We start from the raw sequence: 26,140 nt of genomic DNA, 5'->3' as shown, positions 1-26,140 counted from the left end.
TTTTTTTTATGAGGAACACGTGGTTTTGCTTATAAGTTGAGTGGGCTTTATTCTTTTACAAGGATATGTTGTGAATATTTAATGGTGGATGGGGCATCTGTTCAAGGACTTTCCATGCCAACAAAGCAGCATTGCAAAATAGCAGCTTTATCTTTTCATTTCCTTCCTCAGTGGTAGTTTTCTTGTTTTCCTTTTTTTTTTTTCTTTCAAATAGAAAACACAGAATAGAATGTAACTTCCCTCATCTTGGTGCTGGAGATGGGCACCTCAGTGTGTTGGTTGCCTTGAACTCTCTTTGCATGACTGCTTGGTCCTCCATGAAAAAAAGTGGCCGAGCTCCTGGCAGAAGGCTTCCCAAATTGCTTGGTGGCTGCTTCTAAGGGCGCTACCGCTTCGGGAGATCTGCCTAAAGCTCCTGCTCCATCCAAAAGACTGTGGTTCATATTAGGGACCTGGCTGAATACAGTAACCCTCCATCAATCTGATCACACAGGTGTGTAAGGTAGGGCATGGAGGCGTAGGGGAGCATTTTTATCCCTCGCTTGCAGAGGGAGCTCCTGATGTACCAAAGGCAGCCTGGGAAAGAGAGCAAAAAGCACAAATAAAGGCTTTAGACTTAACTCTATGGGATTACAACTGCTGGTGCTGGCTTTTCCAGAGATTGTAGAGTTATTTCCGAGCCCACCTGTTTAGAAAGTCATTTGAGGTAGATAAGGACAGTGACTTATTGCTGAGAAAAGGCTTCTGGTTAGGAGATATTTACCTGAGCTAATCTGTCTTAGGCTGGCTCTAAAAACAACAGCAGTGCTTTTACGGAGTTATCAGGTAGTCGGGATTTCCTTTGGTGTGCTGGTGATATTTTTTTCTTCCTTCCCAAAAGCTGCTCACCTAGAGAAGGCTGGGGTTTGCCTTCCTGCCTTTCCGCAGCTGCCTGATAAAGATGATGGCTTAACTGAAAAGCTGGGTTTCAAGGATGTGAATTTAAGCTCTAAGGCGGTTGGAAGTCAGATGATGCATTTCCTCAGTTCCTTTGGTGTCACTTGGATGTATGTAGCATTTCACAGCTTTTGGCTGTGTGCTGCACTGAAGAGAGTTGTGTTGATCTTTTGGATGAAATTTTTCTTTTCATTACCTTGTCCTTGGTTAGTTTTGGGCTGTGATAGAAAAACAGTAATGAATAGTAATAATTACCGGGGCAGAGGATGGGAAAGCACATTACCCATGTCACATTAGCACAAATAGTCTTGATCCTGGAGCAAAAAATCCCTTCTTAAGTGTATTAAGATAAGTTAATGTGTATGTGCAAGCTCTGTGTTCCTGTGTGCACATACATACAGGCATTAAAGGAATGTTTAACATGGGAAAAGCTCCACTCAATTACCCAGGTATGGCGTGGGAGTGTCTGCACAGACTCAGCTTGAACTGAAAACCAGTGGGAGCCAGAGTAAGCTCCAAACACTGAGGTCTATCAGAGTGTCTCCAAAAGGAAATAGCGGAAGCACCATTGCTTGGACTAGCTAAAGCTCAACTGGAAAAGGCAGTGGGTAATAATATATGGTATGGAAGGAATAATATTGTAGCAGCCAGGAGATGGATTAGATGAGTTAAAAGGTTTTTCCATTTTCTGACTTCTGTAATATCCTGTGCAAGGGATGATCTGAACTTTTTTTCCTTAATGAGTGCTCACATTATGAGTAATTTGATGGGGCCACCAGAGAAGTATTGGCAGCGCATCCCAAGCCATACCATGTCTCTCCATCAGCCTTGGAAAGGATATTTATGTTAGTGAGTGCCAAAACTTGTTCACAGACAACTCTTGCAAGAAAATTATTTACAAAAGGGCAAATGGGAAAAAAGAGAAGCTTTTTTTTTTTCCCCCAGCATAACTCCTTCATTAAAAAGAGTTGCTGTTGCCAGTACCTCTTCTCCCTCCTCGTAAACCCCCACAAAGAAAACCTCTCCTCCACCCCCGTGCCTACAAAACCACCCCAGCCCCTGTTTAATCAGGTTGTGCTGTGAACACACGTTCAGATGTTAAAACTTCTGGGGTATTGGCTCTGTCTTTTACACCCTGTGTTTGCCTTAGAAGAGTCAGATTCTGCCTCCTTTCCTCACCTCTCATTTTTTGGCAGGGTTGCCAAAGCAGCCTGCAAACCCTTTTGTAAGGCAGTGTCTCAGAGCCCCATGTCATAGGAAGGGGCTGATGCAGAAGTCAAGAGGTGGAGTGTGGCCTCACCGCGGTGATAAAGGCAAGTCATAGCAGTGCAGCACATCCAGTCAGATTGCATATTTTGATGCATTTTTGACTTTAAAAGACCGAGCTCATCTGTTGATTTTGCCTTCACAGTTTGCAGTTCAATAACTCTGGCAGCACCAGGATTTATTAACAGTAATGTTATGAAAAAAACCTTACCGCGGGGATATTAAACTATTACAATAAGTTGAGGAAATATTTTCTTTTGAAAGAGGAAAAGGCTGGCTTTGTCTGCAGCATGACCGTGTCATATGGACTGTGTTTTCTTGCTGCGCTGAAAAAGCAACGAGGAGTTTGAAATGCCAAAGCCAGCTCACACTTCAACAGCATTATCAGGCTGACTCACTGCTCTCAGCCAAGGAAAAGACTGTGCAAACTTTGCACAGGCTTTTTCTCCACACACACCCCCCCCTCCAACCCCAGAGATGCATTTCTAATAAAACAACTTCCTTCTCAGTGTTTAGTATTTCCTCCAATGTGCAAGCCAGTCCCTTGGGATAAACAGGATCGAGTTTGCAGCTTCCGAGTTGAGTTTTTTTTCTTCTCCCCCCTCCCTAGCAGGTCACCTCAACTTGGCAAATTTTTACAGCCTTGCCTGAATATAAAGCAGGTCACAGGGATAGTCTATAAACCGATTCAGGCAGCTTGCAAAATAGGCAAGGGGACTCCACGCGTTCTCTTTATCACTCCCTCTCAACACGCCGGTGGCCGTTGAAGAAAGGAGGTTGCAGTCTTATGACTTTATGGATAGCGATCCAACCATTTTTTGGCTACTTTGCAAGTGCAGGAACCTCCGTTATTCTTTAGGAGGCCAGAATGTGTGAGGATCTAGGACTCGACTGCTATAAATTCAAGCTCTGTTCTTAGACTACACCATGCACTGCTTTTGTAATGCAAATGGCAGGCACAAAGTGTCCCTTTGATAATGTGCAGTCAGGAGACAAAAAAAGCATTCACTGCAACAGTAAAACTAATTCATAAAGCTGAGAGACAATAGGAAAGCATTATGGATATTTAAAAAAATTGTAATTTCTCGTAGATCAACTTGATCACTAATGTAAACAGTTCAAATGCAGACCAGGAGAAGGTAGGGGAAGGGGAGAGACCCAAACGGCTGCGCTGCCACCTTAGCTGACCCTCGACAAGTTTGAGTAAAGCCAGAATTTAGAGTTCAGCACAAAATCAATGTGCAGTTTGTCACCGGAGGGCTGAACCTTGGGCTTTATTCTGGATACTGAGTTAGGCTGGATTTCTCTTTGGAAACTAGGAAATTATAGCGTGGTTTGCTTGTTTGTTTGTTTGTTTTTATTTTCCATTTTGACATAAGAAAACAGTTAATAAATGCTCCTGAGGGCATGCAGTTTAGGGGGGCATTTTCTCTCCATCACCTACCAGAGTTTAGCTCAAGGTCATCTCACTTTGGTGCATTACACTGAACTCTGGAGGAGGCAGAGGGCTGGAGGAAGGGGATAAAAGGACTTCCGAGATGGCTCTGCCGGTGCGGTCAGCCAAGCGACGGCGCTGCCACGATAAGGGTGACGCTGGACGGTTGCCACAGCCTCCTTCTAATGTAGCATGAAACCTTTTGCTTGGGGATTGCTCCTGCCTCGGTGCTGGAGTAGGGCTGGCTGTCAGCCTTGGTGTTGAGCCGGTTTGGTGCTATGAGGAATTAGTAACCTGGGGGGAGTGAGAAGGGGCGGTTTTGCCTTCCGTTATCTCAGCGGCGAACTCTGGGCAGGATTATTTTCCTATTTTTCTGCCACAGTTTGGATGCACTGCTATGGCAGAGAGGGAGGGAGTGTTTCTGATACCAGGTTACAGATAAGATAAAGTCTGTCACTGTCCTGGCATCCAGCATTTGCCGCCTGGGGTGGAAAATTTGAGGAAAGGAGTACATTTGGACAAGGTGTAGCATTAAGAGACAAACTTGGCTGCTTTCCATCCGTATCTACTGGAGACTTTACTCACCGTCTGTAGTCAAAGGTGATTAAAAAAAAAAAAGTCTTATTGGTTTGTTTTTTTGCTAAAAATGCTCTCGGCTACATTCGAAAAGGGGCTTTTATTAAGACTATTGCTTGCTAAATACCATTCATAAAACAGTGACTAGAAAATATGATGGAAACTTACATTTTTCCCTCTGTCACTTTGATTTCTTTGTTACTGCTAAAACGACTGCTCTGACTCATATTTTGCATAGTTATTTTTACCTTTTCAAATGTTCCTTAACTGTTCATATTACCCTGGGCAAATCCCCCAGGGATAATTTTCATTTGCATGCAGACTTTGATGGTGTTATTAAGCAATCACTTTCTGTACTAAGTCATTATTAAAAGTAATACCACAGAGCCTCAAAAACACATTAATGGTGCCAAACAATCCGCATTTCAGCGCTAGATTTATGGAAGGGAAAAAGCACAAGGTCTCATATCGTTCGGTGGATGCTACTCTGTAGTGCTGCAGCAGCAGCAGGCTTGATCAGAAAATACCAGAGCCAAATTCAGAGCCCTTATCTGTTGTCAGCCTTATGCCCTTTTTTTTTTTTAATTTTTCTTTTTCAACCTGATGACTTCCTCGTTGTTTTTCCCCTTGGATTTGCCCTTTTCCTCTGGCCTTGGCAAGAAAGCCCGTCTGCAGTCTTCCAGTATACACAAGCTGGGCTGGTTCTGGGAAGGAGGGTCAGCCTTCCCATCTGTAATCACTGTTTTATGGCTTTCACTTGAGGTGTTAATGCAGATCAAATGGAAAACACTCCAACATGAGCGTTACAGCTTCTCGTGCTGCCCTGCATAAGGTCCCAATCGTTAATTCTGATTATAAGACCTAAAGGTAATTCTATTTGCTCTCCTAATGCATTGCAGCTCTCCCGGTGGTCTGTCTCTTTTCTCCAATTCCCATCTTGATCAATTGTTTGCAAATAATTAAGCTTTTAAGAGATAATGGTAGGAGCTAATGTACACAACAAAGTAAAGGTCTCAAGTCACTGTTTATTGAACAGTTTGCTTTGATATCCCAAAGTGATCCAGAGCGATAGGTGGACTTGGCAACTGGAGTCAGTGTGGTGTTTTTAGACATGCTTCCATATATATATTTATATATTTCATAGAATCATGAAATATCTCGAGTTGGAAGGGACCCATAAGGATCAAATCTAACTTTTTGCTCCTCACAGGACTATGTTAAACAAAACCATTTGACTAATATATATATATATATATATATATATATATATATATGTATACATACTCATGAAAATATAATATATATATACTCATGAAAATATACATACTCATGAAAATATAATATACCTATATACACACAAATATGTATACCCATATCTATGTGCATGTGTGTTTATCCCTTTAAGCAACTATTAGAAAGCTTTCAGAAGGCACTTGTCGCTATTGCACAGGCAGAATAAGGGCCAACAGCAACAGTTTCGATTGAATTTCCTATTTCTTCATAAAATGGCAGTTCTCAGGGTTTCCCCCTTTCTCTCTGTTGCAATGTGATGTCTGCCTTTGCCTGTAGCACAGGCCTTCTGAGCCCTGTGGGTGGGAATGCAACAAGACTTTGAATGTTTTTATAGCAACCTAGCCTGTGGCACACTGATTCTTTGTCAAGTCATTTTTATTATTTTATTTATTTTATTTTTAGCCTACAAAGGAACAACTCGTACGATCCACAGAAAGCTTATATAATAAGGATACCCAGTGTTTAAGATTACTTTAAACCACACCGAATGATAGTTAAAAAGCCTGCTGCATTGTGAGCCTTCAGCTGAGAGGGATTAGCTATGTGAAATGCCAGGCTGTCATGTGATTATGGCAATTACAGATTTATCATGAAATTAAAAGTTTATGCTGTACTAGGATATGAAGGAAAAAAAAAATCAGATGACCTTAAACATACCGCAGTTTGAGGAATTTGGGGGGTTGGGACTTTTAAAGCAATTATTTTTACAGTGACTGTATTATTCTGATGGCTAATTTTATCCAGTCTTGTCTATTTGGAAAAAAGTCCAGAACAATTGAAAATTGCTTAATGGAGACAGACTTCTCAATTCCAATAGCTAGAGGCTGTCTAGTAATTATTGCTTGCTGCATGAAATTAGACACAGTTTGTTCAATTACTTAAAATTAGATCACATGTAAGGTGGCAAAGCAAAATAAGAAAAAAAAAAGAATAATTCTGTCCTCACTTGATAGCAAAGTAATGAAATGGGAAGTAAGCTGTGAAGATGAAAATGTTACAAATTATCTCTGTAGGGTTTGTTTTTTTTTTTTCCTTTTGAAGGGAAGCAAAGTGTTGTATTCAGATAGATGGGCATAAGTCAAGTTTGACTGTTTGTTGTGGGTGAATGTGTATAGGAAGCAAACAATAAAATGCATGCCATGTTTTTGCATGTGTAAAATACAAATTACCCATGAAAAAGAAGTAAAATCCCCTTCCCTCTATTTTCCACTTTGTAATTCTGGAGTTTTTTCATGTACACGTGGAAAATAAAGGGGGTGGTTCACAGGTGTGCAGGTTACTTGTGGGCTTCCTGTCAAGAAAACAGTATTTTAAAAAGAATTGAAAATTCCCCAATGTTTTTGGGTGACAAAAAATTAAAACTTCTCTTATGGAACTGATGGCCACAGTGGTGGCCTTTGAAATGGGCATATTGAGTTAGGGGAAGTTGCTGGAGTTAAAACAAAAATTCCTGTTTGGTAACATGGGGTGATATAGGCACGTAACATTACCATGAGATGTCAGACTGTGCTGTTTACAAGAATATATAAAATCTGCTAAATAGTTACGATACCAATAAGATTGTGAAATTTTATGAGGTTTTAAATTCTTATGCTTTACAAGGTTTCGGTTTACATCTCATGTAATATTACACTGAAGAATACATCCACAGAATACGGGAATGTTTTTGGGGGAAAAAAGGGGATGATTGTGTAACAGCAAATACTTTGTGACAATCAATTGCTAAATGGTGTTGGGATAGGTCTAAGCAGTTATATCAAATTATCTTTATTGAAATGCTATTAAGCACCTTGCAGCAAACCACGTCTAAATCTAATGTGTGGGCATCCAGGTTAGGAGCTGAACCAGATGCTCAGAACAGGACTTTTCCTTGAAATTGTTACATTTGCAATATATGACCACTTCCTTTTGGGACAGTGATATTTTTACATAGAGGGGAAGGACAGAAATGATATTTCTACATTTCAAACTTGGCTGTGGTTTTTGCTGTTGATTTATTAAGCAATCTGTATTCATGCAGAAGCGAATTTTCTGAGAAAGCAAATCAAGTTCTCACAAGAAACTTAATTTATGATTGAATTTTAACATTATCTTCAATTAAAGCAGTATTTATTTTCTGTCTCTTAGGATTAGTGCAGCACAGCTATGCTAATGTCAGGCAAAAATGTGCTGATTGTTGACCTTCTGTTGGCCTGTGTTCAAAACCCGGGCATTTGTTTATGTTCAGGATGCTGATCTTATTTGCAAATTATTTGGGGGCACTGGCAAATTTTGCCTTCACTATCTCAGAAAACATCAGTGTATTTTAGTTTTACAGAGAAGTGCTTTATCACATTCTTTATTGTTCTGTGAAATACAGAAAAGAGACCAACAAAAAAGATGATTTGACTATAATCAGTCATTTGAGACAAGTACAAAAAACTTGCAGCTAATGCAACAAATATCCTTCTCAAGTATCAAGGTACTGTCAGTATCCTAAGCAGTTATTTCTCCACTTCACTAATCTTTATAATTGGCTTGTCTTTTACTGCCATTAATTAAGTGATGTACTAGCCCATTAATAATTATAAAAGAGTGACACACCTCAGCATTTTCACCTTTCAGTAATAGATGTCACGCTTCTATTTTGTTTTGGTTTTATTTTTTTGCATTTTTTTTAATTTAAAATAAAAAGTAGGCAAAAAAAAAGCTCATTGTTTTAAATGTATATATTTATTTTGGTGTCTTATAGCACCCTTACCCTTCAGAAGAACAGAAAAAGCAGTTGGCACAAGACACAGGGCTCACTATACTTCAAGTGAACAATTGGTAAGTAATTTTCCTTAGTGTTTCTGTATGGCCCCTGGCACCCTCTGGCTTTGTGGTTTTGGGGACACACCTTGCCCTTGTTGTTCCCCTCCCCAACAGTTTATTGATGCAAAAGGGATATAGCCAAGTGAGTGTTTTCAGGTATAGGAACTAGGAGGTTTACTACTGTATTTTAATTTTCCCATCGCTTGGGCAGATTTCAGTGTTTCAGATTTCAAATTTTCAGTGATTCGGATTTCAGACTGCCATTTGGGTGCCAGTCCTCCTTCTGGCTGAGGATGTGTGTTCTTCAGTAGGAAGGCACATCTGTTTGCAGAACATTGGTCTTGGAAGACGTTTAGATGTTGAGTGAAAGAAAAGGGGCAGTTGGTCCCATTTCTGCCAAGTGTGTTGTTATTTGGGGGGGCTGTCAAGCTTTTTTATTGTTGTTGTTGGAGGGGTTTTTTTTACCTGACATCCTCGTGTCTCTTTATGGGTTTGCTTTAAAGATCTTGTTTTTGAAAGCTTGAGTAAACTTTGAGGACAATCTGGTTCTTTGCTGCTGAAGTACAGTGTGGAGCAATTTCATTTATTTGTTCTAGCTAAGGGTTGGTGGAGCCCCTGATCTGTTACAGTAGAGATTTGTTTGAAGGAAATCAGGATTTATGCTGTTTCTGCAGTGGATTTTGGGTCACTAAGTGTCCAGGGTGTGGTGAAGGCAACCAGTGAAAATTACTTGTGATTTAAGTGTCATACAACAGCAAACCTTTTTTAAAAAAAGCTTGATTTATCACCCTTTGATACTGCATCAAAATGTAGGTTCCTCCCACTATCCCAGAACAAGTGTCATATTTGAAGTGTATTGCAATCTAATACCTTGTAAAACTAAGTGTATCTAATTAATTGTCCTAATATTTTTAGATTAGTGTTTATGATGGGAAACCTTATCCTCTTTGAAGTAATACCCAGAAAATGGCCAAGGCAAACAGCAAGCCTGCTGGGGAAAAGGGAGGGAGGAATGCCAGTTTGCAGACAAAAGTTGGGGTTTTTTTTCCATTCAATAAGTGTCAGAGATTAATATTACTGAAGCTCTGATTACATGGCCTAATCCATTTTAGTGAATAAATTTGGTCTTGATGTCCATTGCACCTACATTAACAAACCCTCCTCTCTTAGAGAGAGTAGGAGCCTATGGGAGAGATTTCAGATATATTAAACCCCATTACAGAAAATGTAATTTCTGCCAATATAATCCCATGTATTCTTCAATTTAGTACTTTGGAGATAACAAGCTACTTACAATATATTTGCCTTTGGAGGATTAATTTACAAAGTGCACTATCTGGGAGACGCAGGCGGGCTCACATAAGCATAGCTTGTAAGGGTTATCAATTTCTGTGACCCCACAGCAGCCCTGGGAGATCAATTTTTTGAAGCCCTTTAAGATGCTGAATAAAGGAAAATACCAAATACTTAGTGGATATGAAGTATGCTTCCCAGATACTTTAAAAAGGAGGAATAAAAGGCACTAAACATAAAATTTATGTGTTATAAGGTAGCGTAACCTACAGCATTTTGGCTTGGCCAGAAAAAATTAGTGTTTGCTTCAGCTCTACATCCTCCAACCTTAGTCTGGGCATTACCCTAATTTATATGGTTGTCCTTCAGTTTAACGATGGGCACTTTGGCCCACTGAGAAGTTGTGTGTATTCGTCAGGCTCTTATTTAACAGTGGGGTGGATTTAAGGGTGTGCTGCTTCTGCGGGGTCCAGGAGCGTAGGATTCGGTGTGTGCAAAGTGTGTCAGTTTAGGATGGTCCATCAAAGAAATTTTTCAAGATGATGAACGTGGGATGCCTTGAACTAAAGCTGTTTGAATTTCTGCTGAGTGACTTTCCAGGGTGTTTTTTAGTACTCATCTCACCTCAAATGTGAGGAGTTTTTACTTTGGCTTTGTGTCAGGTGTGTTCTTATAAGTTCCTTATGTGCTAGTTAAAAAAAAAAAAAAAAAAAGGAGGTCAAATACATTATAACTGAATTCTTGTGGATGTAGGGCAGGCTTCCTCTGCTTGAGCTAGTTCAGTAATTCTGCTGTAGTGTTACAATTGCATAAATTATTGAGACAATTCCCCTTCTCTCCCCAGCGGAACAAGGATTCAACACTATAGAGGCAGTCAGGGTTTCTTAAATCACAGGTGGTGGGCAAAGATGCCAAAATATGGCAATTCAGCCCCTGCTCTTTGTAATGAATGCTAAGGAACAAGGAGGCTGTGAAGCTGTTGCTGAAAGCACAGGTTGCATGAGAAATACCCATGACCAATGAGGTACTCACCCCCTCCCAAATCCTGGAGGGTGTGGGGCAACCCTCTCCAGGCCTTTGTTGAGTCTCTTTTCTTCCAAGGCAATGTGCAGAAGAAACTCTTCTTGCCTAAATAATTTGCTGCAGGGAAAAACTAACATATCATTTCTGGTTAGTTTTGCCTTTCTTCAGCAGGCTCATAAGTCATTCAGCCACAACTCACAAAAAAATTTTTGCTTTCCTTCTTAGATTCTTCCAAACTTGTTAACACACATGTACGTTTTTGTATTAATGATGAGTCATTGTAAATCACTGTTGCAGAGATTAAATAAAATGCTGAAGGGCAGGCTGGGTGCAGATCAGTCATAAATTATTGGCAGCAACACAGCGTGTGGGAATACATGAAATGTGCATGAAAAACATAAACTCATGTCTGGTAGCATGGTCGTTAGCCCAGACTGGGAATGCTGGATTTTCTGGCTGGAATTAGAAGTTTGCCACAGAGCAATCAGTGAAGAGAGCATTTGTTTTCTGCAGATTGAAAGCATTTGAACAATTTTTTTTGTCATATCTTGAATGCCTTTACAGTATGTGCTGGTTGCATACTTCAGTTCTGTGCCGTAACGAAAAAAAAATGGTGCTTTTCACACATGGGCTGCCCGGTGTTGGGGCTCCCCAGGCTGATGCATATGACTCCTGCTGATGGTGGAGGAGTCACAGGAATGGGGTGATGATGTGAGACGTGCCAGAAAATGTATCCGCAGTAGGGCACATGTCTTTAAAAATACCACAGTCCCTTTACCATGACCCTTTTCCTTGAGTTGTTTTATTTTTTTTATAGTAATGAAATAATCCACATGGAGGACTTCCCCCACACACACACACATGACAGCTTTACTTGCGACTCACCAGCATTACCTTTTAGGACAATCTTTTTGCCTCAGTTGGATGTTTCTATTATGGGAAGAGGGAGCCTTTACCCTGTTGCAAAATAAAAATAAATCTATGCCATTCAGGTCTCTGTTGTGTTGGTTGTTTAACCCCACAGCAGTTTAGGGTTCGAAGCCTGGTAGCATGAACTAGAAGGGGCACTTGTATGGTCTTGACAGCCTATATGGATGTGGTAGAGACCTGACCAAGTACAGGTTAATAAGGTGCTTTTCCCAGGTGATAAAAACTGTGATTGAAATATCCACGAGGTGTGAGCCAATCACTTCTTGCCTCAGCTGAGAGCCAACCAGGCTATATTGAACAATCTGTACGGTTTTCTTGCTTACTACATCTCCCCTGAATCCCTTCCCATTAAGAACTAATGGTAAATAATTACTAGTAGTAGTCTACAAGGAAGAGAGAGCAATTCTCATCAGAGGCTGCACTAGGTGTCAGATGCTTGTTTATGTTTTAGAAAAGACTTGGTACATACAGATAAATGTTTGTATATTTGTGCCTATATAACCTCTCTATATGTGCATGCCTATATGTGACTGTCTCTCTATTTAGAGTTATGTACAACTGCATCGAAATGATCTTAAAAAAAAAAAAAAATTAAGTTTGAAAATTCAAATCCTTAAAGCTCCAGCCTTTATTAGGTGTTTCCATTCTGCTTTTTTTAAAACACCCTTGTGCTATCTAGGGCACAGCCCAGACAATGATGGAGCAGCTAGTCAATATTTTATCTTGCCCTCATTCTTCCGTGCTTCGTTTGTTGAGCTGCATTCAAACCGAGCTTGAAGATGGAATTAATAATTACTGCTGGGCTTTCCTATGGCACTTACTGCTGTAATACCCTAGTCCTTCCCTGACCTCCACGTGCTTACATATGCATACAAGGTGGTGGGTCTGCATGGTATTTTTACGGTTCCCCTACAAAGAGAAATAATAGCATTGTCCCAGTTCACAGGGGAAGAAGTGAGGCTCAAGGAGCTCCAGGTCCAGCACGGTCACAGGTTCTGGGTGGGTCTGGGACTGTGAGGTGACTCAAAATGACAGCAAGTTATTCACATTTAAGGTCCAATGAGCATTGAAACTTCATGTTTCATGGAAACTCCCTAGTTTTGAGTGCTTTGGCATCTTATATTGCCAACCTGCAGTGTTGGGTATGGAGGAGAGATATGAGAAGTCATCAACTGCTGGCAAAACATTTGGGTTCAATGATTTTCTCAGTACCTGTTGAGCAGTCCAAGGAAGCAGCAGAGCTGAATCCTCTTCTCCAGTGCAGCATTTGGCTGCATTAACCAGGACTGTTTTACTTTTTTTGCTGCCTTATTCGTTCAACTTTGTCAAAGTTTATTTCCCGTAGAAATCAAATTTTTTTATGTTATAATGCCCTGGCCTGTTCTTATAACAGACATGATCATCATTGGGGTGGTTGAGGCACTGAGCCCTATCAAAGCTGGTAGCACGAGCTCGTAACTGAACTGTTTGCATAGAAATACATTAAAGACTAGGGTGCAAACAGCTTTAATAATATGGCTTCCTAACTCTTGAGTTCTTGATTTCATGTCCATGGCTTCTTTAAATGTCAATTTTATGTGTAATTTCCTAGGCTTGCAAAAAACCCAAAATGAACCACAACCAAACACATTGGAAAAAATTATCAGATAATGTAAGTTTTGCTAATGTCATTCTTGGGGGCAGATGAAGTTAATTTTACTCAACCTTTGTAAGGAAGAAATTTTAAAAGGGCTCCAAGACCAGCCTAAAGATGAGTTTGAAAAATCAGAGATGGGCTTGGGATAGGAAGACCTGACCACTCTACTGTATGTAACACAGTCAGCTCAGGGCATAGACACACAGAAACACTTTATTACTCTTTTAGCCTCCTCACAACTCTCTTCCAGCAGGAAATTTCCTTCTGCCTCCATTTCTTTGCTCGTGGTGAGGACAGTGGTAGAGCTTTGCTGCAGTAGTTGCATGGTGCAGGAAGGGAAGTGCTCTGCCATGGCACGGGCAGGCAGGGTGGCGTGGGGGGGGGCAGGAGGATTTTGCACTTCTCCCAGGAAGTGCTCCCCAGAACCCAGCGATGGGTGGGGAGCACCACTGGGAAGGGTGTCCTGTCCATCTGCTCGTCCTGGCTTGCAGATGGTGGGGTTATGGGTGGAGCAGATGGGGGGATGCAGATTGGGAGATGCAGATGGAGGGCATGGGGGAAGGTGCTGGTGGGGCAGATGGGAGATGCAGATGGAGAGGTGCAGATGGGACCAGATGCAGATGGGGCAGAGGCAGAAAGCCCCTCCCACTCCTCCACAGAGGTGCAGGGAAAGGAGGAACAGCTGCATGACTTTCCACCTTTTGGGAAACGGTCCCAAGCCCCTCTTTTCTTGCTGTAGTTTTTATATCATAACATGCCAGGGGTTTGGTGCATCTAAAGCACACCCCAAACACCCCCAAATCCAAGTGATAATGTTGTCTGGTGTTTCCCATGTGTTAAGCCCCATGTCAGCCCCTTGGAGGGGATGGAAAGGCTCCTTCATGAGGCTGGGCATGTAGCATAAACATCATCTTCGCTCAATTCCTTTGCTGAGGGTGATATTCACCCCGAGCAAAAGGCCAGCACATGACCAGTGCACCACTTTAGTCCCACTTAAGCACTATTTTTAGGGTGTAAGTGGGGGAGGAGGCCAGCAGGGAGGGAGCATAGCAAAGGCAGGTGCTGGTCCTATATGCAGGGTTGGATTTTCACCCCTGCTGCCTACCAAATTGCAGACTACAATAAACAGGGAAATACTCAGTTTGCCACTTTGCAGAGCACATCACACACAGGGATCTTTAGTCCTCGGCGAGTAAAATATCTCCTTGTTTTCAGATGTATCTATTACTGCTTTTGTTGCAGTAAACAGATTAAATGAGAAAAGGTCAAGATGCAATTTGAATCTGTGTAAGAACATAACAAATACTTTTCTGAGTAATCAGATATAGTAAATACAAGTACTTATTTACTTGTAAATGTTAAAACATTCACAAATTATCCTCTCAACTTCAGAAATACGAACTTAACCATCACATTGTAGAGACAATTTACTTTTCTTCTCTATGTGATTCAAGAATATGTATACAGATGTTATTTAAACACTGTTTTGTTAATGGGAATACATGTGAAAGCATGAAAAAATAGGAATAAGAAAAAATATATTTCAGGTTTAACAAATACATACTGTTTGATGTTCCAGAGTAAAATAGGACAGTAGGTGTTTTCAACATGAGAATCATTCCCCTCCAAAAAAACCTACTCGGAACACCAAGAGCACTATTTTAAAAAGTATCTTGCTGGGTAAATTGTTGTATCATTTGAGCAGTTCAGAATGTGTGCAGTAAATTAGCAGTTCTAAATGTACCATGTGCTGGATTTTTCAAGCAGATTTTTACATTTATGTTTTCACTAAGTCTTAGCTAATTGTTATGCCTTTCACCTTGGATGCCAATTGTAATAATAATATTACATCTGCAGTCTATTTCTCTGTTCTTAAATTACAGCAATCAGGAATACTCACTAGGTAAAATCCTGTATGGTTACTCATAAGAAAATATTGAAATCAGATGAAAAAATGTTTAGCTTGCATATTGCCTTAGACAGCCCTGGAGAGCTGCCAGGCAGTCAAGGTATTATTAGAAAAGCTGAGCAAATAGCTTACAGGGAGAAGAGCTGTGAATGTAGAGCCATCAGGTACCATTGGATCACCGGATTTTAGGCTGGTATTTTTTTTTTTATAGTTCAGTAAAGGCATTTTAAAATACAACACGGCAGTTTACACATGCTGGGTTTGGTTTTGGCACGTGGATATAAGGAGTAAGTGGTACAGTTTTGGCATGACATATGAGTGCTTTTCCAAAGGGATCAGGTGCTCAGAGGTGAGTATAGAGTTTTCTTGGAAAAATGCTCCCCTTGGCCTCCAAGTCTTCAGGTGGAGCAGAGGATGAAGAGCTAATAGACCCTGGATTCCCTGCTCAGTCCAGCCTTGTCAGTCTCCACACACTCCAAACTGCCCCAAAACAGGGGTCACCCCATTCAGGAGAGCCAAGGAAAGATGTTTCTGACAGCCCCTGGATTCAGGGTGGGGAAACCAGCAACGGAAACACCATTTATTTCAAAAGCAAATGTTGAATCATTTTGTATGAGCTAAATTATTATTGGCACCCTAAGCATTGAGATAAAAAAACAAAACTGGTTATTTTATTCACATAGATGCTTTTTTGAGTAGGAGAAAGGTTGGTTCCCACTGCAGAGCATCATACAGTGGAAACAGAATTTACCTGCCAATAGTATTGACTAACAAAAGGTGTTTGGTGCTTGAGAATTCAATATACAGCCAAAAAACCTCCTCTTTTCCCTCTTCTGGGGTGCTTTTGTACCTGAAACACTTTTTTTTTAGTTAGTGTGTTAACATTCTTTAACAAATGAGATGTCATGTGTCAGGGAAATAAGATGAAACAGAACCATGCAAATGTTTGGCACTTGCTCTTTTCTCCTCTCCTGCCCTAGCTTTGCCATGCAGGATCAGGGGAGGGGTCAGAATTCTTTGTTTGCTAGTTTTTATTTGCAAATACTGAGGTTCAGCTGTGCACCATCTCAAAAGAAGGGTTTGGCTTTAAAAAATCCCCATCCAGGACACTATTGTAATGTGGAAATGCTGCATTGCGAGCAAGGGGAGGGCTTGGCACTGTCTCTGTAAATAGAGTTCTCAGGGCTTGGTTTCTTTTTAGTGTGAGATACCTGAGATTTATATATAACAAAATAAAATTGAAACTATATTTGCCCTCAATATATGAAAAAAAAAGACAGAAGGGAAGAGTAATGGTTTGTCACTGCTTTGCAAGTCAGGCTTTGGCCTATTCTTGTCATAGCTATCTGAAGTGTGTTTACATATAGTTTGCCTTTCTGGTATTTTGGGCTTGCACAGACCTGATCTCCACCTATTTTGTGTCAACAGTTGCTGAGATTGGTGTAGAGTGGTTAATCATCACAAACTGAAACACCAACACGTGGAGAGAGGTGCCCTCAGAGACCCTCTCTCACGCTTAAATCAGACTCTTGCCCTGGGCTGCACCTGCATAAAACAAACTACCTGGCTCAAAACTCAGCCTGAAATAGTATAAATGGGGCAAATGTTTCCTTCTTCTTGGTTCAACCAATTTTCTCTTCTGAAAAACGAAACACAGCCAGAGGGGCAGGGCGAGGACGTGCTTTCGAGGGCGTGTGTTTTGCCCTGCCTGCCCTGGAACGATTTTGGTATAAATGATGCATGGCTGGCTACACCAGCCTTAGCACCAAGCAGGCTTCAGCCTTTAATTTGACTTTTCAAAAAGAAAAGAAACGGCAGCAGATGCTGAAAAAATATTCCTTCTGCAGTTCTTCAATGAAATCTAGGTCATGTAACAGTTTCACAGGTTATTTTTTTTTTCTCTGCCCAGGCACTGTAGTCCTTGTGGCTTTTTTGGCTAAGGATAAAGTGTGATACCAATAGCTGCTGTTGAATTCAGATTTATCCCAGAGACGTCCAACTTCTCACCTGGTTTATAAAGGTGGTTTGTACCATCTGGGGGCTGATCTCTAAGCTTCCTGTGGCCCGTGGTCTCACAAATTCTTTTAATCTTTGACATTCCTCTGACCTCCCTGTGTGTGTTTTGTTGGTGTTGTTTTCTGACGGTGTCTTTTCTTCTGCTCTGAATAAAATGCTGTCAGGAGTAGGATTATAAGCAAAATGAATTACTTCACTTAATGGGAAATTATGTTTAGATAAAGTAGATTACAAAGTAGGCTATTAGTAGTGGTTAGAAAACAATGTTTTGAAGTAGGATATCTTGGGGCAGGGAGAGTTTGTTCAGAAGTGTGGGGTTGTTTTTCAGGTTGGCTGTGACTCAGAGTTGTATCTTTTGTGGCTTCTGGGGAAAAAAAAAAGAAATAAAGAATTCAAACCAGTTTTTCAGGTACCCACATCACACAAAATACATCAGTGTTCTTGTATTTGTTGTCTTGGTTGTGGTGAGGAGGGCACAACCACAGGAATCAAAGCTTCCCTCAACATCCCAAACCAGTGTCTCAGGGTATACCCCGGAGCCTGTTTCATGTACAGACACTGGTCCAATATAGGGGTGTGTTATATTTTCTCTTTGGGGGCTGCAGGGGTGTTTTCCCCCAAAGACACTTGCCAAGATTTTTGGTTGGGCCACCCTGGGCTTGCTTCTCCTTGTGCTACAGGCTGGAGGAACTCCTGAAGGGTGACAGGGTGTGGAGTTACTTCACACTGCTTCAGTGGCCTTCTGGAGATGAGGACATCCATCCAGGAGTGCAGACAGATTATTTCTCACACCCTTCAGTGAGCAGAAACACACTTAAACTAGCAGCAAGATGTGGGAGAAGCCTTTCTTCTTTCACTTGGGCTGGAGGACCAGGCGCTGCTTCCAACTCCCATGCTGTACGCCTGATGAGTAGGAATGAACAGGGAAAAAGCCGCTTGGACAAGGCTCCCAAACTGATGTATGGAAAAAACCTTGGGCCTCAAGGAGAACCCCCTGTGTTTGTAACACTTGTGAGACATGAGAAAACTCAGATATCGTGCAGGCGCCTCTCACGAGCACTACATTCCCTTAAATAAGAGGTTGTGCTGATTCGACAATGGACATGGAATTGCTGGAATAGAGAGGAGTGTTTTCAAAGAAATAGCCAATATTTTACTATCAGTTCTCATCTGTTCCCAGCGTAAATCCCTGCCATCGAGTGGGGCTCAGGTTGTTGGTTTGAAGTGATCTGCTGAAGAAAAGCTACTGGGTTGCATTGTTGGCGTGCACCAGATGAGGACCCGAATTACGGAGTCCAGACAAGCTCTCCTAAAGGACCGGGTGGAAAGCTGTCTTTCAGACCCTCCTCAGAGCTGTTAGAAAACCCTGAGCTGGGAGATGTGCATCTCAGCCTGGGCTGCTCTCAAAGCTTGTAGAGAGCCTGCACACCCTCTGTTACGATCATTTTTGTGGGAGGCAAGGTTTTGTCTGGTAGCATGTTGTGTGCCCAACCACAGCGCTCTAGGGGGGCCAGTGCTGTCCTGGCTGGGAGTTAGAGCAGCCTTAGTGCTGCTCTACTAGATGAATCCTTGCCATATTCCTTAAAGGCTAATTGTGGCACATGGAGATCAGCAGAGTACAGCTGCGCTGGGATTTAGGAGCAGGGAAGAGACGGGAGGTCAGCTCCACTGGCGCTTTGCCATGTAAAGATTTCCCCTTACATCATCTGGCTGCCGAGGGCGAGTTTACATCTGCCTTGCACCCCGAGGGAATTGCGGTGTCAGGGAATGAGGTTGCTGAGAGTTCTCCCCAGTGCAGCCGAGACCTGCAACATGGCTGGTGCTCTGACTCCCTGGCATCGGCGGGGAGACGTCTGAATGCTGGACCTGGATTTTCACCGGAAACATTCCATGTTGGCAAAGCTTTTCTGGGTGGAATATGTGAATGAGAGGGGAGGAGGAGACGAAGGAGAGCATACCAGAAAGGCCAACAGCAGCTCACCTGTGATGTAGAAGGGCACAGGAGATGGGTAGAGCAGGGAGATGTATCTCCAGGGAGCCCTTCCCCAGGCACGTTGGCTCTTCACTCCTCTGCAGCAAGTCCCTTCCTTAAATTTCATTCAGAACTAGGCAAATAAATACAAACAGATTTTAGCCCCATCCTACTGGGGAACAGGGAAAATTTTGCAAGACGAGATTGTTTCCTGCCTGACTTTCTCCTAGAAAGGCTCATTGAGCAACCACAGCCATGAGCCCTGCAGAGATATGGGACAAGGGGAGCATTTTGGCCAAGGGAGAAGCAGGGCCAGGAGCTTATGGGTCCCAGTTTGATGGAAAACCACCAGCTATCCCTGCTGCATCCAGAGCACAAGCCACCACTAGGCTTGCTACTACCCCTAGGCAGTCACCATGTCTACGTGTTTTCTCATAGGGCTGGTAGTGACAGGACGAGGGGGAATGCTTTAATAGGGTGGGCATAGATTAGATATTAGAAAGAAATTCTTCACTGTGAAGGTGGTGAGGCACAGGAACAGGTTGCCCAGAGAAGTTTTGGATGCCCTATCCCTGGAAATGTTCAAGGCCAGGTTGGATGGGGCTTGGAACAATGTGGTCTAGTGAAAGGTGTCCCTGCCCATGGCAAGGGGGGGTTGGAACTGGATAATCTCTGTGGTCCCTTCCAACTCAAACCATTCTAGGATTTTATAATCCTATGGTGGTGGGGTGCTTCCCCAAATACAGTCTTTTTATTTGGAGGCAAGATGTGCCTAGCAGCAATTTGAGAAGAAAACCTGGTATGGAGCAAGACGGGAAAGCTCCCAAGCTTAAAGGCCTGGGAGAAGAGGAGATGGCCAAAGGTAGAGCTGGTGCGTGCTGGGCCGGCCAAAATGTGGGGCATAGCCGGCTCTCTTACAAGGAGCACATACCTGATCTCATCTCTCTGCTTTCTATTTTTGCCCTCGATATGCTCACTGCATTAGCAGACTTGGCTTGGGAGGCATTCGATAGCACACTCCTGCTCTAAAGCAACTTTTCTGAATGCACAACATGAATCCTCCATTGGTGGGGTCACGCAGTAATGCTTGAAGTCAGAAGCTATTTTTAAAACTAAATTGCAGAACCACACATGGCTTTCATTAGTGCTTTACATCAAATTTGTCAGCTAATTAGTGGTTTTTCATCACCAGTTTTTTGCATGGTATTTTATTTATTCGCTCTTCAATATTGTCTTGCGACAAACCCCTCAGCCCTATATACAGTCCCTGGCACTGGTGCTGCCAGCAGAGGAGGGAGGAAGAAGAGAGCCTGCAGGAGACCTTTCTGATCCTCCTGATGGATGGGCTCTCTGTGTTTGGAGTATATTCCAATATTACGTGTCTGGAGTGGGCGGTTTGCAGCCCGTGTACTCTCTTCCCTCCCTACCTCCATTTAGTGTTGTAAATGATGTATTGCAGTCCTGAACTGTCTTCGGTTCGGAGGAGGAGGAGAAACCAAGAAAAGTTGCCAAACATGACTTCATTTGACTTTAAATTGAACAAAGTTTCTTGAGCATCTTGGATTTTTTTTTTTCTTTACAAATAAAGGGAGTACAGAGAGCATGGATTGCTAATGACTGGTAGTTACGGGTCATTAAGCTCACTAACTGACTTCGAGATCAGAACTTTCTAATAACAGCAGTAAGCACTCTTTTAACATTTATTTCTCATTTTAGGGATGGGGAAATGTGATTACCATTTGAAAGTCTGCAGTTATTTTTTTCTGTTCATAATTACAGAGGCAGCTTGTTATTTTCAAGGCTGATTTTAAAACATTTGAAAGTATTCAGTGAAATAATTTCTGTGGTGTTTTTTTTTTTCTTTTCTTTAACTGACTCCTTTAAAAAGCTCTGGAAAACAAACACAGAGGGGAAAAATGAAAATATGTTAAAATAAGGAATAAAGCAGTTACTGAAGTGTAATAATCTCGGTTTATAGCACACTTTCCATTTAAATTGGTTTTATTAGAGATAAACCTGTTAAGCGTTGAGGAATTAAGTGCTGAATAGAGAAGGTTGTTTCGCTGCTGTATAAATGAAGGATCCCAGTATGCAGAAAAGAGTGTAACTTGATTTTACAAGTGAATAATTTGCCAGTTTGAAGGGCTCTGGTTACTTTGGCATCTGTTATAAAAATGATGATTTGTTTGTTGTCAAGAGGGATACTGTTTTTTTCAGAGGGACAAGAGAGGTTTTAGCACTGGGGTTTGTAGGCACTTTGGGCTTTCTCATTCTCCTTACTCCTGGTTTGCTAGAAGGAGCTCGAGGAGAAAATGAGGCAGAGAGATTTTTGGGAACTTCTTGGCACTGCTAGTGAGACACAGACTTCTGTCATGCAGCGCTTTGGGACAATATTGAGAGGGACCAGCCTGCGACTTCAAGTAGCAAAAGTCAGTAATGGTGTGAAACTCTCTTCATTTGGGAGGGCTGGGGGCAGAGAAAAATTCAATAGACCGCGAAGTCTCAGCATCATCTTTCAGGCAGCTGGTCCTGGAAAATTTCATTGAAAGACTGCAAATTGGAAGTCCCCACAATCGCTCTGTCGATTCTTGAGCAAAGGTGACTTTGGAAATTTGTGACAGCAGAGGAAGGTCTTGTTTTATTCACTCGACAGAAGTGAAATACAAGGGGAAGGGAGAAAGAACAGATCTGTGCGGAAAATGTCACTTGGGCTGTAACCTGAGCCTTAGCGAGCTGTGCCTTTCGGAGGGTTTGGTGACCCTCTGAAAATCCTTGCTCTCTGGCTGCTATTATTGTAGCCAATTTCCAACTAAAATAAGTCTTTTGTCATCACCAGCCATGCAGCCTCTTGCTGAGAAGAAACAAAACTTGTGCGTGGCAACGAGGGCGGCCAAGCTGAAGGTCAGAGTGCAGAGGCAGATTGCTGCATCCCCGGGGCTGGGGCTGGAGCTCACCCGTGGGACCGGCGATGCACCAACAGGGGAGTCTGCCAGTGACCTCTGGAGACAGACCCCAGACAAGAAACCTAAGAGAAAACATCCTAGTAAAATGCAAATGGGAGAAAAGAGAGTTTCCTCCTCCTCTTTAGGCTTATGCAGGTGGAGTTGCTGGGGTTTTTTCTTGCTTTTTGGTACGTGGCAGAAAGCACAATCCCATGTGTCCAAATAGGGCAAGGAAATTTAAATTGAAAAAAAAATAGTAAATACCCTAAACTTTTGTGTTTGCCCAACTGTTCAAATGTTTTCTCCATGCCAGATCCTTCCTCTTGCAAAACAAAAAAGGAAAAAAAAAGAGCTTGAAGAAAGGAACCCAAATCACTTTGAAATGTTCTCAGCTCTCCTTGGGCTGGGAGGTGGGTACAACTTGTACACTGAGGGATCTTGTGTTGTCTGTGCCACTACTCTTTTGAGGCAGAAAACCCAAACCAAAAAAAACCCTTCTTCATCAGAGCAAAGGTACCAATGCATAGAGCCACTGGTATGGGGAAAAATACCTTATACAAGTTTTTGAGCCTGACTTGGTCTTTGTGCACATGAGTAAGGTTATGTGTCTGTCTTAAGTTTTATTCTGAGTTGTATTTTGATAATACTCCATTTCAGTAGCATTTAGTATGCAAATATCTTTTTTAGGTCCCGATTCCTCTGAACTTTTAAAAATTAGAGTGACTTAGGGTTTCTTCTCTTAAGATAGGTGAATATGAACATTTGGGAAAAGGGACAGGGAGATTTTTCCTGTTAGCTTTTCTATTCCGTCGTTTTTGCTGATGTTAACATCAGCCTGGCACCCTGGGAATTCAAAGAGTGATCAAAAGATCCTGGCCCTTTTCTCAAAGCAAAAAAAAAAAACAACAACCCAGAATATAAAGAAATTAACCCCATGTCCATGTATTTCTGCAGCAGCAGCTAATTCGCAGTTTTGCTTGCAAAGAGTTCTCAAATGTGATTTATAAACATAGTAGCACTGCATTGTGCTCTCTCAGGGCAAGCCACATTAATAGTTTTAATCCGATGGGTTCTTAGGAATTCCAGGTTTAGGATGCAGGAAGAAACTTGAAAGTGAATACTTTCTTCTTTATTTTTCTTTTTTCTTTTTCTTTTTCTTTTTTTTTTTTTTAATGCATAGTGGTTTGGAGTCTACTATAATGCAAAGTAAAGCGTTGTGTTACAAAGGCAGGGAGGATGGGACAGAAGGTTAAAGGGCATCCTGGAAACAAACAGCTGGACCAGTTTATTTAAACAGATACAAGGATGGGGAGCTGACCTCCGTTTGACTTCTAGTGGGAGGAGCAAGAATGTCATTTTATTACTTTGCCCAGAAGGAAAATGTTCTTGCGTCTGAATTCCCCCCGAAGACATCCAAACACTGGGCTGTTTGGCAGAATTGCTACTTATAGAAAATACTTACATGAATGCGTAGGAAGAAGATAACTGTTAAGTACCTGTGTGTAAAACGTTCCTAAAGCAGATATCCCAAGCGATAGCATGGGGCAAACGGGTGAGAGTACGTTTTACAGTAGGCACGTCTGGCAGATGATTATTGGTAAACTCTAGATATATAGTTTATTCTGGTATATTAGTGTATAAACGATGTATAGTATAGCTTATTATCTTGAGATCCCCCCCTTCTTCTTAAAAGTGCTTGTAGTTTGGAGGAGAAGGAGGAGAAGGTCTTGAAGTTGGGGTGTGCATGCTTGATGTTGCTCAGCATTTCTTTGGGGTCAAAGCTGTTGAAAAAATGAAGGTTTTGGTGACCAGTCACTCTCACGACTACCAAAAATCCTCCCCCCGTTTCCACAGTACCAGGTCCTGGGAATGTGGCAGGAGAAGGATGGAGTAAACACAGCAAGAGCCTTGCCAGACTTGCAAAAAGAAGTGGCTGAGGCACTAGGGTTCTGTGTTGTTGTTTTACTTCGAAGAGTTACTGTGAAAATTGCTTTCTGCAAATGCAGATTACAGATATTAAACAATTTTCCAATTGGTCATGGAGCTAAGGCAGCTAATGGGGGAAAAAAAGCAGATTTCTTTTAATTGCTTATTTCACATGGTGTTTGTGCTACACCTGTGCTTATAATGAGAAAGGAAAATTAGTCTAACCTTCTGCTCACATGATTCTAATTTTCATGGTTTGTACAAGATAATGATAAACTGATTTGCAACACTGTTTGCTGGCATTGAGGGTGGTGTTTATTGGAAATGTGTAGAAAAATTGATCCAATATTGTTGCTGACAAAACATGACCTAGTTCAGGTGTAGGGTTTCCAGATTGGCACCCAGATTTGGTGCCTTTGAGCCCGTTTCCTCAAGACAAGGGGTTTGATAAGGACTCAACATCTTGATTAATTTTTGCAGGACTTTGGGTAATGGGTGTCAGTGGGGAATGGGAGATAGGAGGAGTCTGAAATCACTGTGCTGGTCTTTGATGAGGGCAAAAGAAACAGCATGGGGCAGTGGTTTGCTATTCTTCTCCCCTCTGGTGTAGGGGAATGGGTGGGCAGAGCTGATTCCCGCGGAAAGATCCTGGTGGTTTTATCTCTGTGGTAGGAGAGCTCCTGCTAAGCCACCTCAAGCAAAGGCAATGAAAACAAGTATCAAGTATTCCTTTGTGAAGTTTCCCATCCCAGTTTACAAGTGTGGTGTGGTTTAGCCAGTGCTCACACATCTTCCTTTACTAGTAAATATTGCGGCGTACACATTTTTATTATTCTTTTTGTCTCTCCTGAAGAATAAAAAGTCCAGTTATGCAACTTTGCTGTGATCAGATCTCTGTGAAGATTTTTTTCCAAATGGATTTTAACTAAACTTTCTGATGAGTGAAATCTCCAGAGAGGTTCTTCAAATGCTCTTCATTCAGATAGGTTCCCAACCGTGATTTCCAGCCTCCTTACTTCAGAACCACAAGGAGACTGGGGCACTTGTGGTCTCTCTCCTTCTTCTGTTTTGCTCCAGATTATTTTGAATATTTCCAAATAAGCATTACAAGACTAACTGAGGCGAAGAGCTACAGAAACACAAGGAGTAGAGTTGCAGATTGCTATTTTTAAAAATGACCGTACCTTCTTTTTTTTATTATTTCCAAAGATCTGCTTTTCATTGTTCGGGGGGGAATTTTCAGTATTCCAGTAATTACAGTTTAACAAGATGTTTGCTGTAAATGGTCAGGCCTAGCTGGAGAAAACAGGATTATAAATTCAATTACTGTAAAGCTATGACCTCGCCTTGACCCCCTCAGACTTTGCATAAAGAGAGGGAGGGGGGAAAAAGCCCACCAAGAAATGGCTAGGAGGAATGCATGGCTCTGAAGTCCCCAGCAGTGTGACTTAGTGGTGATAAAAGTCCAGACGTTCCCTCATTTGATGGGGTTCTGCCATCACAGTTCATTATCTTAATAGTGGGCATTAAAAGGGAATTAGGTTTGCAAGAGGTAGGGGCAGGTTTTGATAAAGAAAAAAATTGGAAAAAGAAGTCAGAGGACATAAGGCAGAAATGACACTAATGAGGGGGGAGGTAGCAGATGCCCTCACGAACATCTCGCTTCACACGTTTTTGTTTTTTCGGTGCCCCATTCTGTATTGAGAAGAGCGTTGCTGGTATTGTTTCCTGAAAACTCGGCTAATTCCCCCATGAAAAGATGAAATGGAAGTGCCCAACTGTGGTAAAAAGCAGGCAAACATAAATCAGCTTGGAAACCCCAAGCTCGTGCTCTCAAAGGTCATGAGGGTTAGAGGTTTAGCAGTGTTTGCATCCCCATGCAGCTCGATGGAGAGCGCCACAACAAGGGCAAGAGGGCTTGGGGATGGGTGGAAGACATCCCTTCCCTAACCATTTGCTTTCCTTTTTTTTTCTTGCAGGTTTATTAATGCTAGAAGAAGAATAGTTCAGCCCATGATAGACCAGTCCAATCGAGCAGGCAAGTCCCCAATAGTAACTGTATTCAAGTCACGCAGGCGAAAACCATCCTCAAGCCATTCACGGGGAGGTCCATTACCTGGTAAATAAATGAGAAATGAATGCTGGGAGTGATTGACAATTAAAATACAACCAGCTTTCTTTCATTACGACTCTA

The 26,140-nt window shown here is 41.9% G+C and overlaps 1 protein-coding gene across 2 annotated transcripts in view; it reads left to right on the top strand.

Moving 5' to 3' along the window:
* The window catches only part of MEIS1 (Meis homeobox 1), a 108,318-nt gene that overhangs the window by 76,521 nt on the left and 5,657 nt on the right, over nucleotides 1-26,140 (top strand). For both annotated transcript variants that reach the window (XM_051783889.1, XM_051783890.1), the window contains exons 9-10: nucleotides 8,238-8,314; nucleotides 25,926-25,984. In XM_051783889.1, the coding sequence (XP_051639849.1) occupies nucleotides 8,238-8,314; nucleotides 25,926-25,984 (136 nt within the window). The remainder of the gene's footprint in view (nucleotides 1-8,237; nucleotides 8,315-25,925; nucleotides 25,985-26,140) is intronic.

This window comes from Manacus candei, unplaced genomic scaffold, assembly GCF_025592945.1.
Source record: "Manacus candei isolate 608988 ecotype Guabito, Panama unplaced genomic scaffold, ASM2559294v1 h1tg000017l, whole genome shotgun sequence".
Taxonomy (NCBI): Eukaryota; Metazoa; Chordata; class Aves; order Passeriformes; family Pipridae; genus Manacus; species Manacus candei.
The sequence above is the reverse complement of the archived record's forward strand: the minus strand, read 5'-3'. Positions and strand labels throughout refer to the sequence as shown.